At 31.9% G+C, this 22,598-nt stretch overlaps 1 protein-coding gene across 1 annotated transcript in view; it reads right to left on the reverse strand.

Annotated features, from left to right (window-relative positions):
- MS3_00010077 (uncharacterized protein) overlaps positions 1-22,598 on the reverse strand; it is a gene marked incomplete at its 5' end in the record, with an annotated part of 38,682 nt that overhangs the window by 454 nt on the left and 15,630 nt on the right. The window contains 13 exons of the mRNA XM_051218409.1: positions 74-326; positions 1,795-1,993; positions 4,404-4,836; positions 8,221-8,540; positions 10,222-10,510; positions 12,014-12,832; positions 14,225-14,391; positions 14,644-14,780; positions 16,511-17,003; positions 17,642-17,861; positions 18,673-18,753; positions 18,787-19,101; positions 20,498-20,807. Of these exons, the coding sequence (XP_051073394.1) occupies positions 74-326; positions 1,795-1,993; positions 4,404-4,836; positions 8,221-8,540; positions 10,222-10,510; positions 12,014-12,832; positions 14,225-14,391; positions 14,644-14,780; positions 16,511-17,003; positions 17,642-17,861; positions 18,673-18,753; positions 18,787-19,101; positions 20,498-20,807 (4,036 nt within the window). The remainder of the gene's footprint in view (positions 1-73; positions 327-1,794; positions 1,994-4,403; positions 4,837-8,220; positions 8,541-10,221; positions 10,511-12,013; positions 12,833-14,224; positions 14,392-14,643; positions 14,781-16,510; positions 17,004-17,641; positions 17,862-18,672; positions 18,754-18,786; positions 19,102-20,497; positions 20,808-22,598) is intronic.

Below are 22,598 nucleotides of genomic sequence, written 5' to 3' on the forward strand. Positions count from 1 at the left end.
AAATTGTTATTATAACACACCGAAATTTTCACTCACCAATGAAAGATTTACATTGTTGAGAAAAGAAACTTACACGATCAAATTCTTTTACACGTTGGCGATTTGCATGAGCCTGCTGATGACGATCGTAATTAAACAAAACTGTGTCATTCCGTTCGTATGATTTAGATGATGACACCGGTGTGCACGATATGGTACTAATTTTTTTAACACTATGGCTGTCTGATTTTGAAACATGAATGGAAACATCAGGAGGTGGTATTGCTGAAGTCAATGGAAAATTTACATTATTAGGATGTCCAATGACTGGTGTTGTTGGGTCGTCACTAAATTCAAGTAAATAATCAAAGGTCAGGGAGACAACCAAGTAGCTCAGAAATATTTAGACAAAAAACATTATTCGAGAACATGATTTAAATATATATGATCATATTGGCAGTGACTTACCTGAAAAAATAAGTAGTTGAGTAATACTTAAAAAAAATTTGACTAAAACAATTTTTTCCGTCTAAGTATTAATTAATATTATTATTAACAACTTAGGTTTAAACTATAATCAGTTACCTCAGACAGTAACCTTTAAAGTGTGTTATGAATCCCAGATCCACAAGAAAACACCAGTATTTTATTAGACCAGTAATCTAAAGTTTGCAGCACAAAATGGCAACATACCACTAAATGAACTAGCCGCGGATGACACTAACTGTTATTATTAATTATTTCAAGCATATAAGTGATTAGTACTTCTGTAATAAAGATTTAATAACTATCAGTATTATGAGATTAAACTTTTTAATTTGTTTTAATAGTCATAAACTATCACGCATACAAATAGTTGATGAGCCTATTGACTTAATGTGTATCTGTGGGTATGCTTGGAAATTGTTCAATATCAAGTTAGTTTTCATCACGAAACTGACATAAGACGGAAAATAACTGAAGATGAAGAATCTGATAGTCCACATTTACAACTTCAGTCAATTTGTGGTACTGTACAACAATCATATATTAGTGCCGTCAATGATATCTGTCTAGCTTTTAACATGGTTGAACTTATTCGGTCATCGTGTAAATGGTACAGTGTAACGGTTTGAATATTTAGACTTGTGAAAATGATGACGAGATTCAATTTGAGTGTAAAATCAGATCGCCCCATAGTCTCTTACATAAATATGATTCATAATATCAGTTGAAATATTGTGATCCTGAGTGAAATAAAAAGACTTCTAAATGATATCCACTGTTAACTAGAATTACTATGATAAACGAAAACCGTCACCCAACATCGCATACTAGAGAATCCTGATACTGAGTAAATATATCATCAACAGATGTCATGTTTATTTTTTACAACTAAAAGTTATATAAAAATAGAGTAAAAGTCATTGTACAACCAAAGTAACTTGAAAATATTACAAACATATCAATATTAAATGAATAGTTTCATTAAGTTAGTCAAATAAAACAGGAAATCTGGTACACGTGCACGTCGGTTCAAGTTGCCATACCCCATTAGCAGAGCAAGATGAAGTTCTTAAGGTAAACCCTAGAGTAGTAGAATTAGTAACAGTGTTAATGGTATAAAGATTTAGAAAAGAAATATTTATCACAGGTAGACAATACAGACTACTTAATACAAGTTACTGATACTCGAGTAGGTAAACAGTGACAGAAATAGAGAGAATACAATTGTGAACAAATTTAAATAAAATGGTAATTTCATCTATTATGTTAAAGTTCGACACATAATCTGCATAGAATGATGTAAGACAAATACTCCTAAATACAACTTACGGAACATTCATTTCAGATAATGGTTCAATAATCGACAAATCACCGGAACAAACTGCTAGAGGAGGATGTGAAGTACCAATTCCTGGAAGACAAAACACCACTGGTTGATCTTCATTCACCATAGCCAAATCCACCGAAGTTTGATCTGCGTTATCCCTTGAGGGCGATGATTTGTTGTTTTCAAGTAGTTGTTGATCATCTAAAATGATTGTTAAGTAAAGTAACAAGTTATGAAGAAAGGAGGTACCCGAGGATCGAAATTTCACAGAAAAGACAACCTTTGAGTGATATCAAGCCTTGTAGGGGATTCACTAAGTACAACATAAAAATAAGAGTTAAATTCAGTAGATGTTAGTATGACAACAACAACAAAATTATTGATCTATCATAACTGATGACCGATTCGGTGGGATAAGATTGAACAAACATGGTACATTTTTCCGATTTGAGATACATACTTAAGTAAATATTATTGTGTGTAACGACTTGGTTATATAAGAATAATTTACGGCATTTCTTCATAATCAAACACGCAGACAATTTTACAAAGTAATATAGAGTGTAATATGTTATCATTTGTATGCGATGAATTATTCACCATGCTGGAGAGCATACTCTTGTGACTAGTAAACAGTTTTTACATTTATTTGATAATAAAATAAATTTATTCAAATTAAAGTCATATTGAATATTTGTTCAAATATAAAGCCTACAAATGCATTAATTTTCAATTACCATTCTATTTTTAATTATGAATAGAATAAATATATGTACCATTCACATTAGGCTACACAAAAAACAACATAGAATTGAATTTGTGTGTATAATTACAAGTCTGTTCTGATAAAAAGATTCTTTAATTTTTGTTCACTTCAAAAAACAATGTGTTACAAGTCTTCTTGATCAATTATCAGAAATGTCGTGATAAAATTAATAGAATTTAGTACATATCCATTTATATATATTCTGTTATGTTTCTAGGAGGTAGGCTATCAAACTATCAACCATCAAGTATAAACAAGTAAATTTGGGATATATTATTGATTTGTAATGATTAAACGTGAAATAACGATGAAGAATACCAAACATAACATAAATGAGAACGAGCGCTTGGTTCTATTTCGGACTCACAAGCTGGATATACCTCCATCCCACTAGAGATGTTCATGTCGGGACTTGAACGCCCAACGCGTTATCCACTAAGCTACTAAGTTCACAGAGACACTAACTTATGCAATAAGTATGATATTTATATTATTATTATTATTATTGTTATTATTATTATTATTATTACTATTATTATTATTACTATTATTATTATTACTATTATTACTATTATTATTATTATTATTATTATTATTATTATTATTATTATTACTATTATTATTATTACTATTATTATTATTACTATTATTATTATTACTATTATTATTATTACTATTATTATTATTACTATTATTATTATTACTATTACTATTATATTATTATTATTATTATTATTATTATTATTATTATTATTATTATTATTATTATTATTATTATTATTATTATTATTATTATAGAAGATTTGATTCAGTCCGTCTGTTGATAATTTTGATTGAATCCTTAGTCACACACATTTATGTCAATTAAGACACATCAAAAATTCAGTTAACATTATCAACAATAGGATAATTTGAATTCTTTCTAATAAATTAGATTAAAATGAATTTTTATATCAATAGACAGTTAGCTTTATTATTCACATATTTTCAGGAGAATAACTTTGAGAATGTTGCTCAATGATAATGATGATGATGACGAAAACAATAATAACAAAATATAGCTGGATTATTCGATCATATACACTTGTTACGCTTTCTTCTTTTTAACTTCAGTTTAATTTTGTAGATTATTTAACATTAAAATCTTTTTTTCTTCGTTTAAATGCATGCAGGAATGAAGAATCCGCACTCCCACGGTTGAAGAACATATGGAACTTAAAACAACTGTTGACCAATATCGAAGTCAGAATCTTTAACACCAACGTCAAGGCAGTTCTACTTTACGGAGCTTGAACTTGAAGAACTACCACAACTATCATCAAAAAGGTACAAGTATTTATAAACAATTTTCTACGCAGGATACTCAGTGTCTGTTGGCCGGATGCCATCAGGAACAACCTACTATGAGAGAGAACAAACCAGCTTCCAGTTGGAGAGGAAATTAAGAATAGACGTTGTATGTGGATAGGAAATATATTGATGAAATCATCAAACTGCATCACGAAGCAAGCCCTAACTTGTAATCCTGAAGAGAAACGAAGAAGAGGAAGACCAAGGAATTGGGAAGCGGACATCAAAAAGGATGAATAGCAACTGGAAAGGACTGTACAGGACAGCGTTAGATAGAGAGTGCTGGTGGGCAGCTTATGCTCCTCCATGAGGGGTAGCAGGGGAAAGTAAGTAAGTAATTAAGAATAAAGAATCATTGTTATTAATTATAAGGATGATAAATGTTTATACGGTTGAAACGGATTACAGGGAAGCTGAGAGGAAACGTTAATTACGATAACAATTTATACAATACATATAATAAAAAAAAATTAAAGTATACATTAAACAACTTACTCTTGATTTGAATGCTCCCAGGAATGCTTTTCAAGTTAATAATATTATCAACATTATCATCTGATATAAGTGGAATATTATTGTCCACATCGATTGAAATACAATTCGTATTTGTTTTCGGAATGACATTATTTGTTGAGATTGCCATTTCATTATTACGTGATTCTTGATAACATTTTAAGCGTTTCTGTTGCCATTGTATTAGTTCCATTCGTAATACTTTAGCTTGATTAAAAGGATTTAATTTTGTACAATTGTAGGATTCAGAAGTTTTAATTTGTTTACTAGATAATCTAGTTGAATTCGATGTACACACTGGTATGGATGGAAGCTGTTTATTATTAACGAACAAATTGGTAACATTAGCCGACTTCAAGGAAGATTTACGAATTATTTGGGTAGTTGAGGATGGATTGTTAACATTTGAGGGTTTCTAAGAAAAATATAAAGGATAGTTCAAAATAAATAAGAAAAACCAAAACAAAATTGATGCAAAACTAGTCTTTAAAATCTTTTAGTTATCAACAAGAACCTAAATTATTAGATACAGAATCGAAGATTTGAAAACGATTTGATTAATATTGAGCAGAGGAAGATATTAGCTTGCAGTCAGATTTTGGATCAGTGTTTCTCCACACTTGGTACTTATCAGCTGTATGTGCTTGAATGTCAAATCTAATGTTCACATTAGGACTCAAACACTAAAATGAATTAAAATCCATACAGGTGATTGATTTGATTTTGATTTGAACACATAAATACTGGTACAAGGGGGCACCAGATATATATGCGCCACACAAATCTCACTTGATTTGTGTGAGGGCTGTGATATTGTCCGGGTGCCCAGACCGAAGCAGGTAGTTTTCTTAGGGGGCCACACACAGAGCCTTAGACCTAAAGCTCTGACCCACAAGGCAGTGGAGCAACGTAAGGAGATGCAGTCCCATGGTAGTCGGTGACCAACGATTGGTCCATACGCCATTTGTTCCCTCAGGGTACTGGAGCCCATATGCACCATTGATTTGGAATCAGGGTTTTCCAACTCCCCTAGATGGACTTTCTATGTCCACCAACCCGGTTAAAGCGTCGGACATTCGATTTTCGTCCTCTCAATTTTGTAAACAAAATTAATACCACGAGAAGGCAGTGAGGAGGACTTCCGTGGCAGAGGTTGTATGCACTATTCAACACCATTTAGAATGCTTGTAAATTGATGGTAATATTGAGGCAATATACACAAGATGCACATATACAAAAACGGATTGATCGATTGAAGTCCTTTACATTGACTAATTATTTAGATGCATTGCATTCTACATTGATCATGAGTTGAACTGATAATTAAACAAAATATTTAATACCATAAGTAAAAATCTCAACAAATGCTGCTTGGATCATCATTCAATTTGAAACGCACAATAAGTATTCATCAAGGCCGTTTTGCAAGTATTCCTTAGCTTGACCAGACACCAGCAAGATCTACAAAGTGATCCACTCATACCAGTGCAACGAAAAAAGTAGACCGTCCTATTTTTTCACAGTCACTAACGGAAGTTAGTGGTCAATATAACCAAATATTATTTGCTACGCCAGGCTATTTCGTAAAGCTCGAACGTACTCCTGTTTAGGACAAATCAGTGTAATTTACAGAACCACTGAACAAGTATTTTTTCTAAATTTTCACTTCTCAGAAGTGTGCACTAATGACTGCATGCAGTATTTAAAACAAGACCTTTACGTATCATAACGAGCATAGCATCTTGGGATTACTGAGCTGGAACTCACCAGTACACAATTTTAAGTTTAATCAAATTTTTATATTGCGCCAACCTCATTCATTGTCGTCGGAAAACTCCTATCTCATTTCCTCCTAAATTCATTGCAACGATCACGATTTACCACTAAAACTCTAAGAAATTTACTCTAGAGGAGATAGTCCTTATTGTAAAAAAACTTATTTTAACAGTTTCTGGTTTATTTTAAGCAAAAAACAGTATACAGAAAAAGGAGTTACCGAAAGCGATACTAGACGAATATAACAGAATAATAGGTCACTGAATCATAATTGAAACTGTTAATATGTTAACCCATTTAATATAAGATTTCCAATTAACGTTGTTTACTTAAATAGGCAACTCTGACTCTCCATAATTCCCAGATATTAATATCCATTAATTTACCTATTAGGGCGTCATGATTTATTCGGAAAACTACATAATCATGTCATATGTCAGATGGTTGGAGGTAGTCGATAGGAAATCCTGCGCCTAGTTTTAGTGCTATTTGGTACTCAACAAGGTGCACCCACACAATCATGAGGAAACTGGTTGACTCTGGAGGATTCGATTACGTGTCATACAATTTCACAATCTAGGACGTGGCTAATGAACTATTCAGGCCACTGCTGACCTTATGCGGGGCAATGATATTTACAACTGATTGACCACTGAAGAGTGACACCTCAGACTGTGAAGCTGGGTGACACGACATTGAATCCACCAGGGGGAATTAGTTACATCAAGATTACTGGTACGCCTGGCTGACAAGTGCCAAACAGCATTAAATCAAGGTTCAAGGTCTCTTAAAATTTACATCCAATCACCACTTTACGTCTCAACATAGTGCACGTGTTGTCGAGTCACTGGGACTAAAATGCCACATTAAGATTAAATCGATAGAATTCAATCAACACTAGACAAACATGTATCCGACTACTATTCAGTGGTCAATTAACTCAAAAATGAAAAAATAAGATAATCTATATAGAATAAGTGGATTGTGGATAGTAGTGGCACCCAGGAAGCACATTTTATATCATTTAGGACTCATTAGTCGGACGGGACGCGCATCGTGGGTTCCAGAGTTAGATATAATCCATCTGCTCCACAAAAACTTATAAAAAATAGCTACATCATGGCATTCTGAACAAGAGGAATAAAAATTCAGCCAAGAATATCAGCAACGGGACAGGCTAAATCTTTTCTAATAATGATAGAAGGGAGACAAGTTATTTATACGTCAAATAATGTAATAATAATGTTATCAATTCAGTAACCGAACACAATGCGGATCTTAAATACAAGGTTGATCAAAAAGTAAGTTTTTACTTTTCGAAGCTTTTACCGATGTGAATCAGTTAAGCATAAACAAAATAGGGAACGAGAAACGTTTCATTATTTTGATCGATCATGTAAGTTATACGTAAGTGTAGGCAGATGAGTCGTCAAATAGAAAAAAAGCCTAAAACTACTACACTTATTGATAATCAAAGTGTTAACTCGGTTGACTTTAAACGGCACCAGCTACTTGGAGGCTGCTAAGAAAATGTTAACTAGTAAAAGAAGACAGTCACCAAAATGCAATCAGTTGCTGTAAGGAGTAGAAGGGTCTATCTGTGGGTTTTAGGCGATGACAGTAAGGCGAAAAATACATCATAGACTGAAAACGAATGAAAAGAGCAAAGTTAATAAGAGAGCTGTTAATACTCTTATTTCCATGAAGCACTAAATTTTTGATTCTTCAACTAGATGATGAGAGAGTGTAAAATTGTCTCGCACCAGAAATATGTACATGTTACAAATAGGTTCATTGATCTACTGAGTTATATTTAATCTGAGTTGAATCAAAATCATTTTCTAAATGACGCGTAAATCAAATGAAAAAAATCTATCATGTATTGTAAGCATCAGGTAGCTTTTTATTTTATTCTCTTGTTGCTTTTCAGGGTTAAATAGAGAATAATCTGCGAAAATTAGCATTATGTTTAGGCTAAAGCAAGAAGACTTAAAATACTTTTTTAAAAGCAACGTGGACTTACACTTTTTATAGATCTTTGTCCGTTTGTAGCCATACTCTGAACAATCCCACTGCATGTGGTTCTTTGCTTAGACGAATTACATACAAATGAATCTAGTTTCCTCGTATTTGAAGTTTTAATTACAACACGGTTAGAATTTATACGATCACGTTGATTATTCATAAAGTCTTTTATTGTATGTTTACTTATTAAACATTTACTATGAGTAATTGTTGGTTTCTCAGTTGTTTTTTTGTTATTTAAAGTATCAGTAGGTGAAGAGACATTTTTAGCGTCAACATTATTAGATAATGTATCGAGAAACTGATTTTTAAAACCACCTACCGTAAAAAAGAAATAAAGTATTTGAAAGAAATACTGAATAAATCTGATAGCATTTTTAAACTCAGGATCTAAGATGAGACAAAGAATGAATGGATCTGAGCCATTTCGACCGATTCTCAGCCATATCATTGAACGTCCACAATCGCTGGTTACGATAATCGCGTGGACCTCAACTAGGCAATATCCAGCGACCAACATAGCTTAGTCCGATAGACAATGACTCTATTTACTAACCTCACGTCTTGGTTTAGTAGAGAGAATTGAATGGGATCTTAAAACGAAACATTATTGACAATACCAAAAGAGATTAAGGAAATACGTCGTAGTTCTGTCGTTGAAAGCAACAAAGTGTATGAAACAAGTGTATTATTGCTTACGTAATGCTTTCAAGCGTATTACTCGTGAGATTTATAAAATGGAAATTTATAAAAAATATTTTACGACTGCTGATTTTTGAGGATTTCTTAAAATCTATTCATGAATCACCGAGTGACCCGAATTTGTACCTATGCATATTATTTGGAAAAATACTCCGGCTATTTATCGATTGAATTCAAACTTCGCATAATCGAAATTAAACAATTCACTAATCATAAGGAGATTTGGATAGTGGCTAATAGTGAAATTCAAGACCCGTGTTTCAAACCACTCGTTAGCTTGATGAAAACAACACTTCTTACTAACGAATTAAAATCTAGTAATTACTTTGAATATGGAAAAATGTCTGATATTACTAAAAGGATATATGTGCTTGAAATCAAATATAACACTTGTAAAAAGAATGATCTACACGATACGTGTAGGTTTGGTGAGAAAAATAAGCGATTGCTTATGAAATGTCTCCAAAAAGAATTCATCAAGTCAAAAGAATATACGCTTCTCTTCAACTTCGACAATTATCAGTTCAATTCCTTATATTGTACGAGATGACAAAGCGGTTTATGTTTGAATGACGATAAGTAATATCTGTATTAAAATGATCTCCCATTTCGACGAGTTATGCCAGCCAGTATAAGAGTTATATGGAAAACCGATGGTAGCAGCCAAACTAAGATAATATTAGTCCATAAAAACACTGACTCCTGGAGTGAGACGTGTTGAGAGGTATAAAGATCAAAGTTGGAATCTTTGAGGTAATCTAAGCCGTATATGTCGAAACCAGTGGCAATAGTGTAGATAAATTCTGTGTCTATATTCATTTAAAATTCTAGTCGGAAGATGACTTCAGATGTTTAATTCCCATGTTCAGTCGTATCTTTTTAAATTATATGCTCTGTATAGTCATTTTTTAGTGATAATTGTTACCATTATTATCTAAACTCGTACAACTTTCATAGTTTTATGTAACTGACTGACATTAGTTATAAAACCATTGAAAACTAGGAAGCTCTGGATAGCTCCTTGGTCCAATTGAAGGATTCCTCAACAGTTCGAATTCACAACCCCACTTTGGATTTATTTTCATTATACTAATTTTCTCTGAATATCTTGAAAATTTGAATTAATTTATAGTTGTTTGAAGCAAGTCCTTTGGCATTTGTGACTGAATGAATATTACATACTACGATATTCACAACGAACATACATAAATGCATTTCCAAAATATTATATAACATTTTACAAATAAAATAGAACATAAGATTAAGGAGTTGTATGGTGTACAAGAAAACTTCATACCAGCTGTAAATGTTCCTGAATTACTCAGCAGATTACAGCGAACCTCATGTCGTTCGAAAGATCTTAATGAATCTGTGAGTGAGGTTTCATTTGTTTGCATAAATGTTTTGAGATTATTATCAGAAGAGCAATGCACTGTCTCAGTTTGTCTTTGATATTTTTCGCACCCATCCATACTCTCAACAAAGACAGACGGTAAAGAAGCGGAAACATTAAACTTTACATTTTGATGATAACTAGGAGAAAATTTACTAACTGCCCCTTCAGCAGGACTAGATGGTCGAGAATTCTGAAAAAGAAACAAAATACTTGATAAATACAACTTCGATATACTAAATAAGAATACTTATACTAGTAGAAAAATAAGAAACAAACTTTTTGTGTAATATCCTCCTCTGCATTAGCAGAAATAATTTAGCGTTTAATCAGTGGTTTGTGTTGGCTGGCACGCTGAAACATTTGTGACAGTGACTTTCTAGCCGCTTTCTACAATTCAATCAATCGATCAGTTTTGAGGTGTAAAGAAACATCGAAATACAAATATTTGATTACAGCTTAACCGATCAAATGAGTTTAAGTTCATAAATTGAGGGTTGTTTGGATGATTAGTAGCAACTTTAAATTTCTAAGCACATTCAGGGAAATCTGTCATAGTTTACCAGCTCGACTCAAGTCGGTTCTGGCTAAAAATATCTTTGTTGCACTATTTAGCTACTTGTGGGGTGTTTCAATGTAACAATTTTTGACATTAGTGGAGAAAAATGTGAGAAAGTTAATGAGAACAAGTTGCCCAACTGTTATCCAGTCTCTTTGATATACAAGATGACTACTATTTACTTTTATGAATAAAATTAATAAATCATATTGTTCATCATAGTACTGGGTAAAAGTTTACCTTCCAAAAGTTTAGTAATATCAGTCACCTACAATATTATTAACGATCAAAAGTAATATAACAAATTGTATCAGTCCCTTAATTAACTTAAAGTGTTTCGACATACACGCTACGATACCTAGCTACCTTAGGCAATGTAAATTCACGGCTTTAATAACTAACAATATGATTTCAGAATTGTTTAACCCACTGTCCCATCATAAGCAAGAAATGTTTTCAAGACACCTATGACCAAGTACTAACAACCTATGAGTCTTCTTTAATTTGAAAGACCATATTCAACAAAAATTAAAACAGAGAATTGTTGAATAGTATACTTGCTCTTTGATAGACAGACGGATAACTCACATCACAGGCTAGTACGAGCAGAAGCACAATTCTGAAATCGTGCCGAAATTTTGTCAACCAACAACCCACTAGAGTTAATGAGACTTTGAAGGTAAACTGGGTGGCTCATGCGCTCAACTTTACTCCCTATTGTCAGATTAAATATTGACGTACACTAGTCATAACATTTAAAGCTTTGTCATATCTAAACACAACAAAAATTTACAAGATCAAATCAAAAGAAAAATAATGAAAGTACTTGATATTTGACGTGATTGGTTAATGAACATAAACAGACAATTATGTGTATTTTTTAACATATTTCCCTAATCTCCTTGACTGTTATGACATATACTCATTACTTAGGATGATAACGTATCCCTGATTTGAGTCGGTTTGATGTATGAGAGAACAATCATTTTGGTTGGGTACCTAGTATTAGTGGGTGACAATCGTATACATCATAAGATGGTTCAGATAAGTTCTTCCCAAGATAACAAGCATCATGTCAGTCCTCTCGGAAGAATCTAACAACACGTAATTATTATAAATGATTGAATTGAAACAAACCTCAGAAAGATTTTCGACGGGTATATTATCGCTTGAAATTGCGTTGATTATAACTGGCGTTTCACTTGTTATTACATTGTTACGCTGATCATCAACAGGTATTGCACATGAAACAATTTTAAGACCAAATTCCTGAACATTGAGTGTCCCATTATCTGATTTCTCTGACAAAGATGTTGATGATAATTTAGAGCCTAGACAGGGCACAATATCATTGTTATTTGATTCAACTGGGGTATTTGGAATGTTATCAAGTAACTGTTTAATTGTATCATTTTCCTCAGATAAATGATGTGAGTAAACTTCGTTGTTTAGTACGTTCTGAATAGATGAATTGGTAATTTCATTTTTTACAAAGTTATCAGGCATATACGTCGTACTAGAATTTATTGTAGAATAAACAGATAAATTACCGAATTCTGATGATTTTCTACTATCTGTCCATGACGAAGGTGTATTCGACAGATTGTTGAAATCTGAAGTAACTTGAACAGTATGTATTGACTCTTCAGATGTTGCCTCCTCTAATCGTGGTAATGGTTTAAAACGTGTTGAATAAATCATACTTAACGGACTAATTGTTTGAGATGAAGAAAAATTTTCATGAGTTTCAGGAGATTTACTTATGGAAATTTGTTTTGAACGCAACGACGATGAATCAGATCTTGTTTCAGACCAATCAATTTCTTTGGGATCAGTTACTTCAGAGAGACAATGAAATTCTACACTTGACTTTGAATGTGATGACGATGAAGAATGAGTTTGTAATAATTTACCATTATTTAAACCCGATAAAGTAACAAGCCATTCTTTGTTAGCCTATATATGTAAAAGTGGCGAAAACATCATGGTTAGAAAAATGATGGTTACAGAAAATATAATACTGCGGTAAGTCTATGACTGGTGATCTTTATCAATCGTTTTTGAAAGTAGATAAGGTTTAGGACTCGGTTATCAATAAGAAAATACAATCATTCAGTAATGCATTGGGGAATGTGGCAGTTAAGTATACGTAATAAATGTACAGACCTTAGTTGGTGAATGTGTATAGCCTTAACAGACAATTTACCATCTTCATTTGGTAACTTATGCATATATTTAGTATTCTTCACTTGCCGGTTCCACATAAGCAAATCATATGAAAGCATTTAAAATCAAATACCAACAAACAGCACATGAGGCCAAACTTCAAAGTTTATGATTCACTAACAATGAAATAATATAAACGATAGCAAACGATTTTTTATCAGATGTGAGAAAATAACGAGAAGTGCCCCTATATGAGTAGCTAAGGGTTGTCAATTAATATCATACATTCACAACTATAGGTAAGGCTCTGTATCACTTATACAACTAGATATTTTGTCATTTAACTAAAAATTGAGCTTCATTTACAACAGTGTTTATTTTATGGAAATGCTGTATCGGTTCACTAAAAATTGAATATTTACAGAGATATCATTAAATAAACTTCTTTAATACAAACTTCAATGTAGCATTATCAAGAGACAAATTAAATACCAAACCCGCTATTTTAGTAGCCCATTAGGACAAATTAATAGTTAAATATAACGATTTCTATAAAAATGACTTGTGAAATATCGAATACTAAAAATGATGGTGGAAATGTACCTTGCTGAAGACCTTCAGTGAATCGTATATATACTTTGAAAAAGCAAAGCCATTCTTTAGCCGTTCAGACTAATTTGTTATATTAAAGCACAAAAAAGGTTGGAGTTAGGATTATAAATTTGGATAAGTATTTAGACCTGAGGTTAATAATTACAAGTAATCGTTTAGAATTCTCTAGGAAAAATGTTTTTTTGCCAATACAGATGAATATTGATGCAGTTAGTTCTTTGGTTTAAAATATTAAGAACATCTAAATAATAAAGAACTCATAAATCATAGTCAGTATTCCTTAGTCATTCTACATTTAACAATTTTAAGCGTCCTAATTTAAGATTAGTTGATTTTACTTAGCTCCTGATAAAATACAAACTATCCACCGTTGGCTTTGGAATTTTGTACGAAAATGTTCAATAGCCCCCCCCCCATCTTAATTCTGATTGATTTGTTAATGTATAACATACTTTTCTCAGATTGACTGACTATACATAAACAAACAATAAGTTAGTAAATAAAATGTTGAAGAAAAATCTCATCAATAGTTGAAGCAATCACAACAGACTGTTACAATAAAAAACTTACATTTATATATTTATTCAGAATACGTTGTTTGATTGTTTTAATTAAATCACTGTTCACAGTTAGTTTATTCGAGTAATTACTGTTGATTGATTGATTATCCGTATGACCATCACAAAGAGGACGTTCGGTGGAATTTTCATTTGACTGTTGATCATTACTTCTATTATCTATTATTATAATAATAAAACAAAAATAAGTAGTCACATAAGAATTGGTGGAGAAGATTTGTAGCTACGAAAGATGCTTTTAATGGTATCGTATTCTTTAAGCACAATGGTTTCATTTGTAAAGTTTCCAATATTCAGCGCCTACTACATGAATAGAAAAACCATTAAAATAGCCATCAATTATAAATATCCACCCTAAACTATAAAAAAAACTCAACAAATAATATTGTAATAAAATACAGTTCTATATACCTGAAAGCTTTTTTAATTGAGCATTTTTTGGGCTCGATGATAATTGTGAAGGATTTAAAAAGGAAATTGAAGAAATAGATGTGGTTGGATAAGGTAATTCGGTTTCAGAAGAAATTTCAGTTGTTTGAGTTTTCGCACTAAAATAAACAATCATCATTGATAAAGCGATAAATATATATATGAAATTTTATCAAGAATGGGTATCATGTAAAACACTATGTCGATAATCCGTATACGATGAAAATCATCTTTAAATTGTACAAACTATTCACAGACTATTCGATAATACCAAATATTAACAGTTCTATCCTAATAAATGAATTGATTCGGGCTGGATTTCCAAAGATTCTAAAGGAAAGCTATAACTTGCGGAATCAAAAAACTAGGAAGTGAGACAGTTACTCATCGATTATATTGGGTCCCTGTTAAATTATAACCTGTATCGACTAAGTTTAGAAATATAAACCACTGAGTTTCAACACAGTATCGAAGGAATCTTGGTCCCATTAGATGATTTAATTTTAGGAAGCGTCTATGAATGAGGATTGGATATGAGTTCTTGATTATGACTAAAAAGATATCTAGTACATTCTGATTTTTTATGATTTTGCAGTTAATACCAGTCACTGATTAGAAAAAAGTTGTCTTCATATTGAACAAAAGCTTCAAAACCTACCTACCTGTACAAATGGATATAAAAGTTACATGATTGTTAAGATAGTTGACTATGTTAGCTAGTACTTTAAACGACAGAAGTCTCACATATTAAGCAGAGTTATCAGTTTAGGAGTTGTGGAGATCGTTAAGTTTTTGATTGACATCATTAACCGATTGATGTTAGACCACCACAGAGTTATCAGTTAAATTTTTATCAAAGCTTACAAAAAAGAGAAATTGTATGGAACTTTATCTTGTGTTGATGTATTACTACAATTATCTAATGTAATATACATTCATATTGAGTACCGTTGTATCTATATAGGAAATACTGACATGACTACTTATTGTTATCATCTTGGCCTTGCTTTTTTCTTCATTGATTTGAGGGAATATTAGTCTTTATTCCATAATACATTGGTAAGTAGACAGTTATATTCACAATAATAACAGGTATCAGTAACAGCATTATTGACACAGATAATCTAGATATACAAGGTAATATGTAAATGAAGTGAAATCAGACAGTTGATAATTGAAACTTTAAGGTCAATATGTAAAATGACCGAAAATAATAATTCAGTCACTGTGGATGATAATCCTTTTATTGACTTCCAGGTATTACTTATCACACTTCACTAATTAAGGAGTGTATGTGTATGTCTGTTTTTGCGTATTTTGTATGGGGCCAGTATTTGATAACGACTTAAAAATAAACATCCTGTAGGATAATAATAAAAACGTTCAGCAAAGATTCACGAATTTAACCTTATGATATGAATGTCAATAAATTGCTACGAATAGGATGAACCTATTACTAGGCTTTAAATGTGAAAAGTTTGAATACTGACTATTTTTCCAGTTAATTATGTTCAAAATGTACGTTTCTATGTTATTAAAACAATCCCAATTGATTATAACGAGTATTTTCTTAAATAGTGGTTACACTTTCGAGAACAATTATAGGCTGTTCACTCCAGTGCTCAGTAATTCTTAATAGTGTGGCTCAATTAAAATCAACAAACTCCACAAATCACTACTGTCAACAGTCACCATGCCAATAATTATAAGTCTCAAATTCATTAACCTATTTTATTATCTGTATAGTAACATTTCAGCAACTCTTTGTAATCCACTCAAAATTAAGTAAATTTCCCTTATTAATCTCGTTCCTATACAATACACTTTACAAAATAACTTTGTACCTTACTTTCGATAAATTCCCGATAGAGAGGACAACAGATAACTTTGTGAACTAAATAATTTTTCCAAATCATTCGTATCAGTTGTCACACTTGAATTATGACTAATAATTGAATTGATCAGTGACGATGTTAGTAATGCTTTTAATTCAGCTTTTAAAGTATCTGATGTAGCGTATGATTCTAATGATTGCGGTTTATCGGAACTTGATAACGGTGGTATGGTTTGTTTCGACCCGATAGACGATGGTGAATTCATTGATGATTGTGGTGATAATGTTGATGAAGATGATGATGATAATGATGACGATGGTGACTGAACTGTTGACAAATTATTCATAGCCGGCAAATCCACTAAGTGTGTTGACTGTGAAGATATTTTAATAGGTGGATCTGAGGGAGACGATTGAAAAGGAACCTTTATCTCTAGTTTTTGATTTTTTTTATTTGATATTTGAATAGTGTTTAGTTCATGTGGATGCTTGTAAGATTCGTAATTCACTAGAAAAAAAGGTTGTGAAGATCATCAACATATAACTAATATGCTTGAAAAAAGTAGAAAAAAGGATCATAAACAGGACTAAACGTGTTTTACGGACTGGATTGTTAGCTACAATTTATTTATTCTATAAAATTTGTGCCAAATATGATCATATCGAGGCAATCTGCACAAGATGTTCATATGATAACTAAGGTTGATCAAATTCGGTCAAGAATATCAACAAAGGGATGATTCAAACTTATACAAGTTTAAATAAACAGTAGTCGTAGTCAATGATACTGATATTATCTTCACTATAATTTCTTTCGATACACCGGAATGAATTTGAAAAGTTTCGTTACTTATAAACATAATTGTCAATGAACAAAAAAATAGACGAGAATACAGAATATTTAATAATTCAATGCGTTTCTTTTTTAATTGGGAGCTGAATACTAACCAGTATACAATCTATATTGTAAATTACATCCCAGTAATAACTGTTATATTTTAATGCAAAGTATATTATCACTGTACTTTGGTAAATATCACTTATGTCATAACAATTATCAAAACGGTTTTAATCTGATCTTATTTCAAATCGTTGTAAAATTGATCAAAATATGTTTATATACTCAAAAAAGAATTATAAACATACTCTTATTCAAATTCTTGATACAAGATACAGTTTCGAAGCACGATTCATGATCTGGCGTTTTGCTCACATCTTGAGCGGCATCATCAAAAATAACGATCTCACTAGAATGTGATTTATCGTATGCATCATCATGTTGACTTTTCGGTGGTTGTATAGACTTATTAAAAATAACTGGCGTTTCTGTAGATGGTATCGACGATTCATTCTTTTGTAGAGAAAACTGCGATGAAAAAAAGTGAATTCAGTGTTTAAAGTAAGTAACAGTTATTGAGACAAAAATAACGAGTTCAAATGTGGTGGCCAGGTGTAAATCAGTTACCCACCGAAAACAATGTAAGATGGTCATGTTATATAGCGAATCCATTGTGGCTAGATATATACACTGATAGACAACTGCTCAATGGTTGAGAGGTTAGGCATCTGCACCAGACACTGAAGGTGCTGGTTTTGTGGATGTGCGCTGCAGCTAAGGCGAAACAAACAGTTGGTCAGTACATCCTGGTTTTCAGTAGAGTCTAACTCAGGTTGGTTCATGCTATCAATAAAGAGTATAAGCATTTAGCCACATTGAAAAGCGAGATAATTATTTAAACTAGCCTCCTGAATTATTGTTAGCTGCTATTCCAAATGTATGATTTGAGACACGAGTTAGATCCGTTTTTCATTTATAATCCCATCTCCGAATTGTTTGCCTTTTTGACTGATTTATGATATACTGAACTACTTCCACGGTTTCTTTAATATTTTTTGTTGCGAAAAATCGCTCATGTTATATACAGTGCGTTATACCTATTAGAGAATGTAGTAAGTTTTGAATCAGCAACTTACAATGATACCCTATGAAAGACAAACATTTTGATGTTGTCTTTTTTCATAGCTATACTCCTAGAAGTGAAAATGTCTATAAACAACTTCCTAAGAACTAGCTAGCTTACTGTCTGGAGATTCTTTTAATTTCCGAAGACTAAGCCGGTCCAAACTTATTATCCTAGTAACAATCATAACTATCAGTACAGAAAGTTAATATTTACCTCGAAAGACTGTTTATCGTCATTTGTGCGCCAACTAGAAGAATGTTTCCCAATTTTAGTGATAGAACAATAATCCATTATCTGTTTCGAATCATCTGGAGAGAAACAACTCACATCTTCATTTTCACTAATTTCCATATTTGTAGCTGGAGAATTTGTGAAGATCTCCGAGTCCATATCAACAGAACTTTGGTTAGATGTATGTGAAGATTGTGAAAGTTCAACTGTAGATTTGTACTTTTCAAGATTTAACAACTTAGCTTTTTGAATCCTTATAAGATCACGAGCACGTTCAGCCAAAACACCTGTTATCGGCTTTGAAATACAATATTTGACAACAGTAGATTCCGTATTATAGCTACTTTGATTATTTGATGCCATACTTGTGCTTATCTTTTGGGCAACTTCTGTCGATTCAGAAGACAACACCTATATAAAAAAGAATGCAATGCATATTTATACAGAAAAAAATTATTTTAGTGATTTCAAGGCCAGAATATATAATGGAAAAGTTGGAATTTAAAGCAAACAATAATTTATGTGTTGCTTAAAACGTTATATTATCCTCAACAAATAAATTAAAATGCTTCGAATTACAGTCTAAATTGATATAATTCAACAAGACACTAGCCTTTTGTTTCCAGCTATATTGGTGGTTACAAAGACTGATCATTAGTTATTTGCCGAAACCTGGATAATGCATTTAAGTAAATGATCAAATGATGTAAGCGTTTTTATGTTATAGAGTGAAAGATGTATCCTTTTAAAAGGATTTTGATATTATTGTTTATAATAATTGGGTATTTGAATCATAAATAATGTTAGTGGTTTCTTGGGACTACAGTTACATTATGGCAATATATCCTCAAATTTACTGACTTGACGACAATGAACGGCAGTTTTAATGTAAATGCTGAAAACCATATTAACGTTGAAATACAATTGAAGGTGTAATTAAGAGATGAAAGATGATATAATGTAATTGATATTAGTATGGTAAAATTTACTTCATTTCTCAATCAATACATTACATTTAACCATCTCCACACCGCAAGTATTTATCAATGTATACGACATGAAACAAAGTCAGAACAAATGGCCAGATTAAGATGTATAGAAGTTATTGAAACAAAGTTAAGTATATTACTTTTTAGTTTTGTAATATTTTCCTATAAGAAACTAACTAACTAATACTTTCAAAAATAAGTACTGTTTAATAACTGTGTACATTCCTGCATAAAACATAAAGGAAGTCAATAATTCATGAAATATAGTATGGTGAAAAACTAGTTTATCAAGTTCACCTCAGACAATAAATTCAGATAAGCCATCGAAGTCTCAAAGTAAACTCTGATGAAGAATAGAGACTGAAAGTGTTGTGTTAGTGAAAGGAGCCCACAGGACACCTTGAGCCTAGGTTTCGTGAAGATCAGATCAGTTTCCTGGGTCGAACATTAAAGCTCTTTAAATTTTAATCACTGAGATTATTTCACGTATAATGATTTCTATATACTCAGCGCCCAATTTCTGTCAAACTATTCGTTCAAACTTTGATGAGTGTTTACATAAATGCGATATTCTTCTTCTTACAACACATTAAGGAGTGATATAACTAAACCAACACGTATGCGAACTACACACTGGAAAAATAATCATCTTCATATAAATGAAAGAGATATATCAAAACGACATGGCAATATACCTTTCAGAAAGTGAAAACAAGTTGTCATTTCTACATACTGTAAAACAACATACTTTTCAGAGCAATCAGAGCATAAATTTATAAAAATATCAAACAGGAAAGCTGATAAATCAGCGTACTTACGTCCAGTGCAACAGTTGTAGTCGGTTGTGATATCAAAGATAATGAAGGTGTTTCACCTGTGTTAGGTTTTGTGTTCAATAAATCTATCGGTAAATTTGAAGAATTTTCTCTACCACTAACTCCATTATCTCCATAAACACAACCTTCAACTATATACATATTTCTAGGAGTTATATTGTCATTTATTTGAGTAGATTCCTTCAAATCTTTTCTTGACAATTTAGCTGAATGTGACTGATTTTCATGAAGATCACAAGCCGAGCTGAGTCGAAGTCGATTAATGCGTTTATCAATCATGTCCAATTCTTCACTGTAAACGTATGAACGATTTTGTATAGAAAAATTTAAAAATAATACAATACTGTTTGTAGGTTTCATATACAGTAGCCTCTACAAACTAAAGTGTGACTTCAATTTATGAAGTTATCGCTCGTTATCCTGAGTCATAATACTGAAATTCATTTAACAAGTACACATTTATGTACTCAGCTTTGAACTACACACTCTGTATCAGGGTTAGTGATGCTAGCTAGCTGCTTAAATTAGGATGGAGGAGCACAATTTGAACATTCAACTTACTGGCTAAAACTCCAGTGCTTCAATAGTTAACAGGTCGCTCCAGTCTTAGTCTTATGTAGAGAGAGAGAGGCTTCTTGATTGAAATTCACCTATTTATCAATATCAATGGTCAGAGACCTTATGTGATATGATTTGAAGTGGTTTTTACTGGTGCTAACGCATTGATTGCTTATTCCGTATTTAGATTTTGAGTTTTCATATTAATTTATACCTTTTAGATCCTTTCTTTCAAACGATATTTTTAATTTTAATTTTATCTTACTACTGTAGACATTACAAACACTTTCAGTTCTTCTGGTGGTGTGGCAACTCGAACTGATGTACGTACGTACGAAGTTCTACGGTGTTACTGACTGACTGACTGAGTTCTTCTGATATATGTCTTGTTATTTCCTCTTGTTGTTTACATGTAGCATGGAAACTTGGATCGGTGCACATAAGTGTACTAGGTACTTTATTGTTAATAACAGCTTGATAGGTATGCGCAATTCTATAAGACTAAACACAATTTTTGTACATAAGGCAAGATTAAAAATTGACAGTGTAATAAACTGACAAATTATACGATATTTTGATATCAGTGAACCCTCAGACTCTAAATGGTAGTTAAGTCAATACAGAATTACGAAAGAACTAACTGGTATATACATATACATACACTAAGTAATTGTTAACTTATTAAGAAAAAAATAAAGGTCTACTTCATATAGTACAACCGGAAACTGATTGCATAATGTCCTTGACGCAAAGCTCATTGTAGATAACGTAACTTAATTAGCATATATAGAACTGTGCACTAGGATTCCAGTCACATTTTACGACACCTAGTAATACCATCCAGTAGGCGGTGGGGAATGGGGGTTTATTGAGCGACCTAACGACTACATGCCAGCTGCTTTAACTATTAAATCATCGCTTCGTATGCGGATATTAAGTGAAAATGAATTTCATAACAAGGTGAACAATCTCAGATAATTTAGACATCCATAAACTGAACCTAAACATTACGTAAATGTTTATATTGTTTTAATGAATGAGTCTTAATCTAGATCCCATCATCTTTAATGAATAATGAACTTTGACTAAATAAATTTTGTTTTGATGGTGTGAAACAATATGAGAATAATCAAGGCAATAGTATTTCTATAAATTTATCAAAGATACACATCAATCGGAATCAAAATCAATTTTGAATAAATTCGCAGACGAAAGTTTATGCAATATGGAAAAATACTCCTTGATTTAAACATACATTTCATCTTAAATCATTAACAAAATTAAATAGAAAGAATAAAACCATTTCATAGGCAGGTTCATTTTGCTTTAGAAAATTTAAGTATGATTTTTCTCACAAGTGACTAAACATGAATTAGAATTTGAAATCTTATTTGTTGTAAGAATCAATGATCATTGACATATTTAGAATATAGACAGATGGGCGAGACTATAATTTATGGACGAACCAATCAGATATAAGATAATGAGTCTTGAATTTCGGCGCGAAATTCATCCATCCATTTGG

Source organism: Schistosoma haematobium, chromosome 1 (genome assembly GCF_000699445.3).
Source record: "Schistosoma haematobium chromosome 1, whole genome shotgun sequence".
Taxonomy (NCBI): Eukaryota; Metazoa; Platyhelminthes; class Trematoda; order Strigeidida; family Schistosomatidae; genus Schistosoma; species Schistosoma haematobium.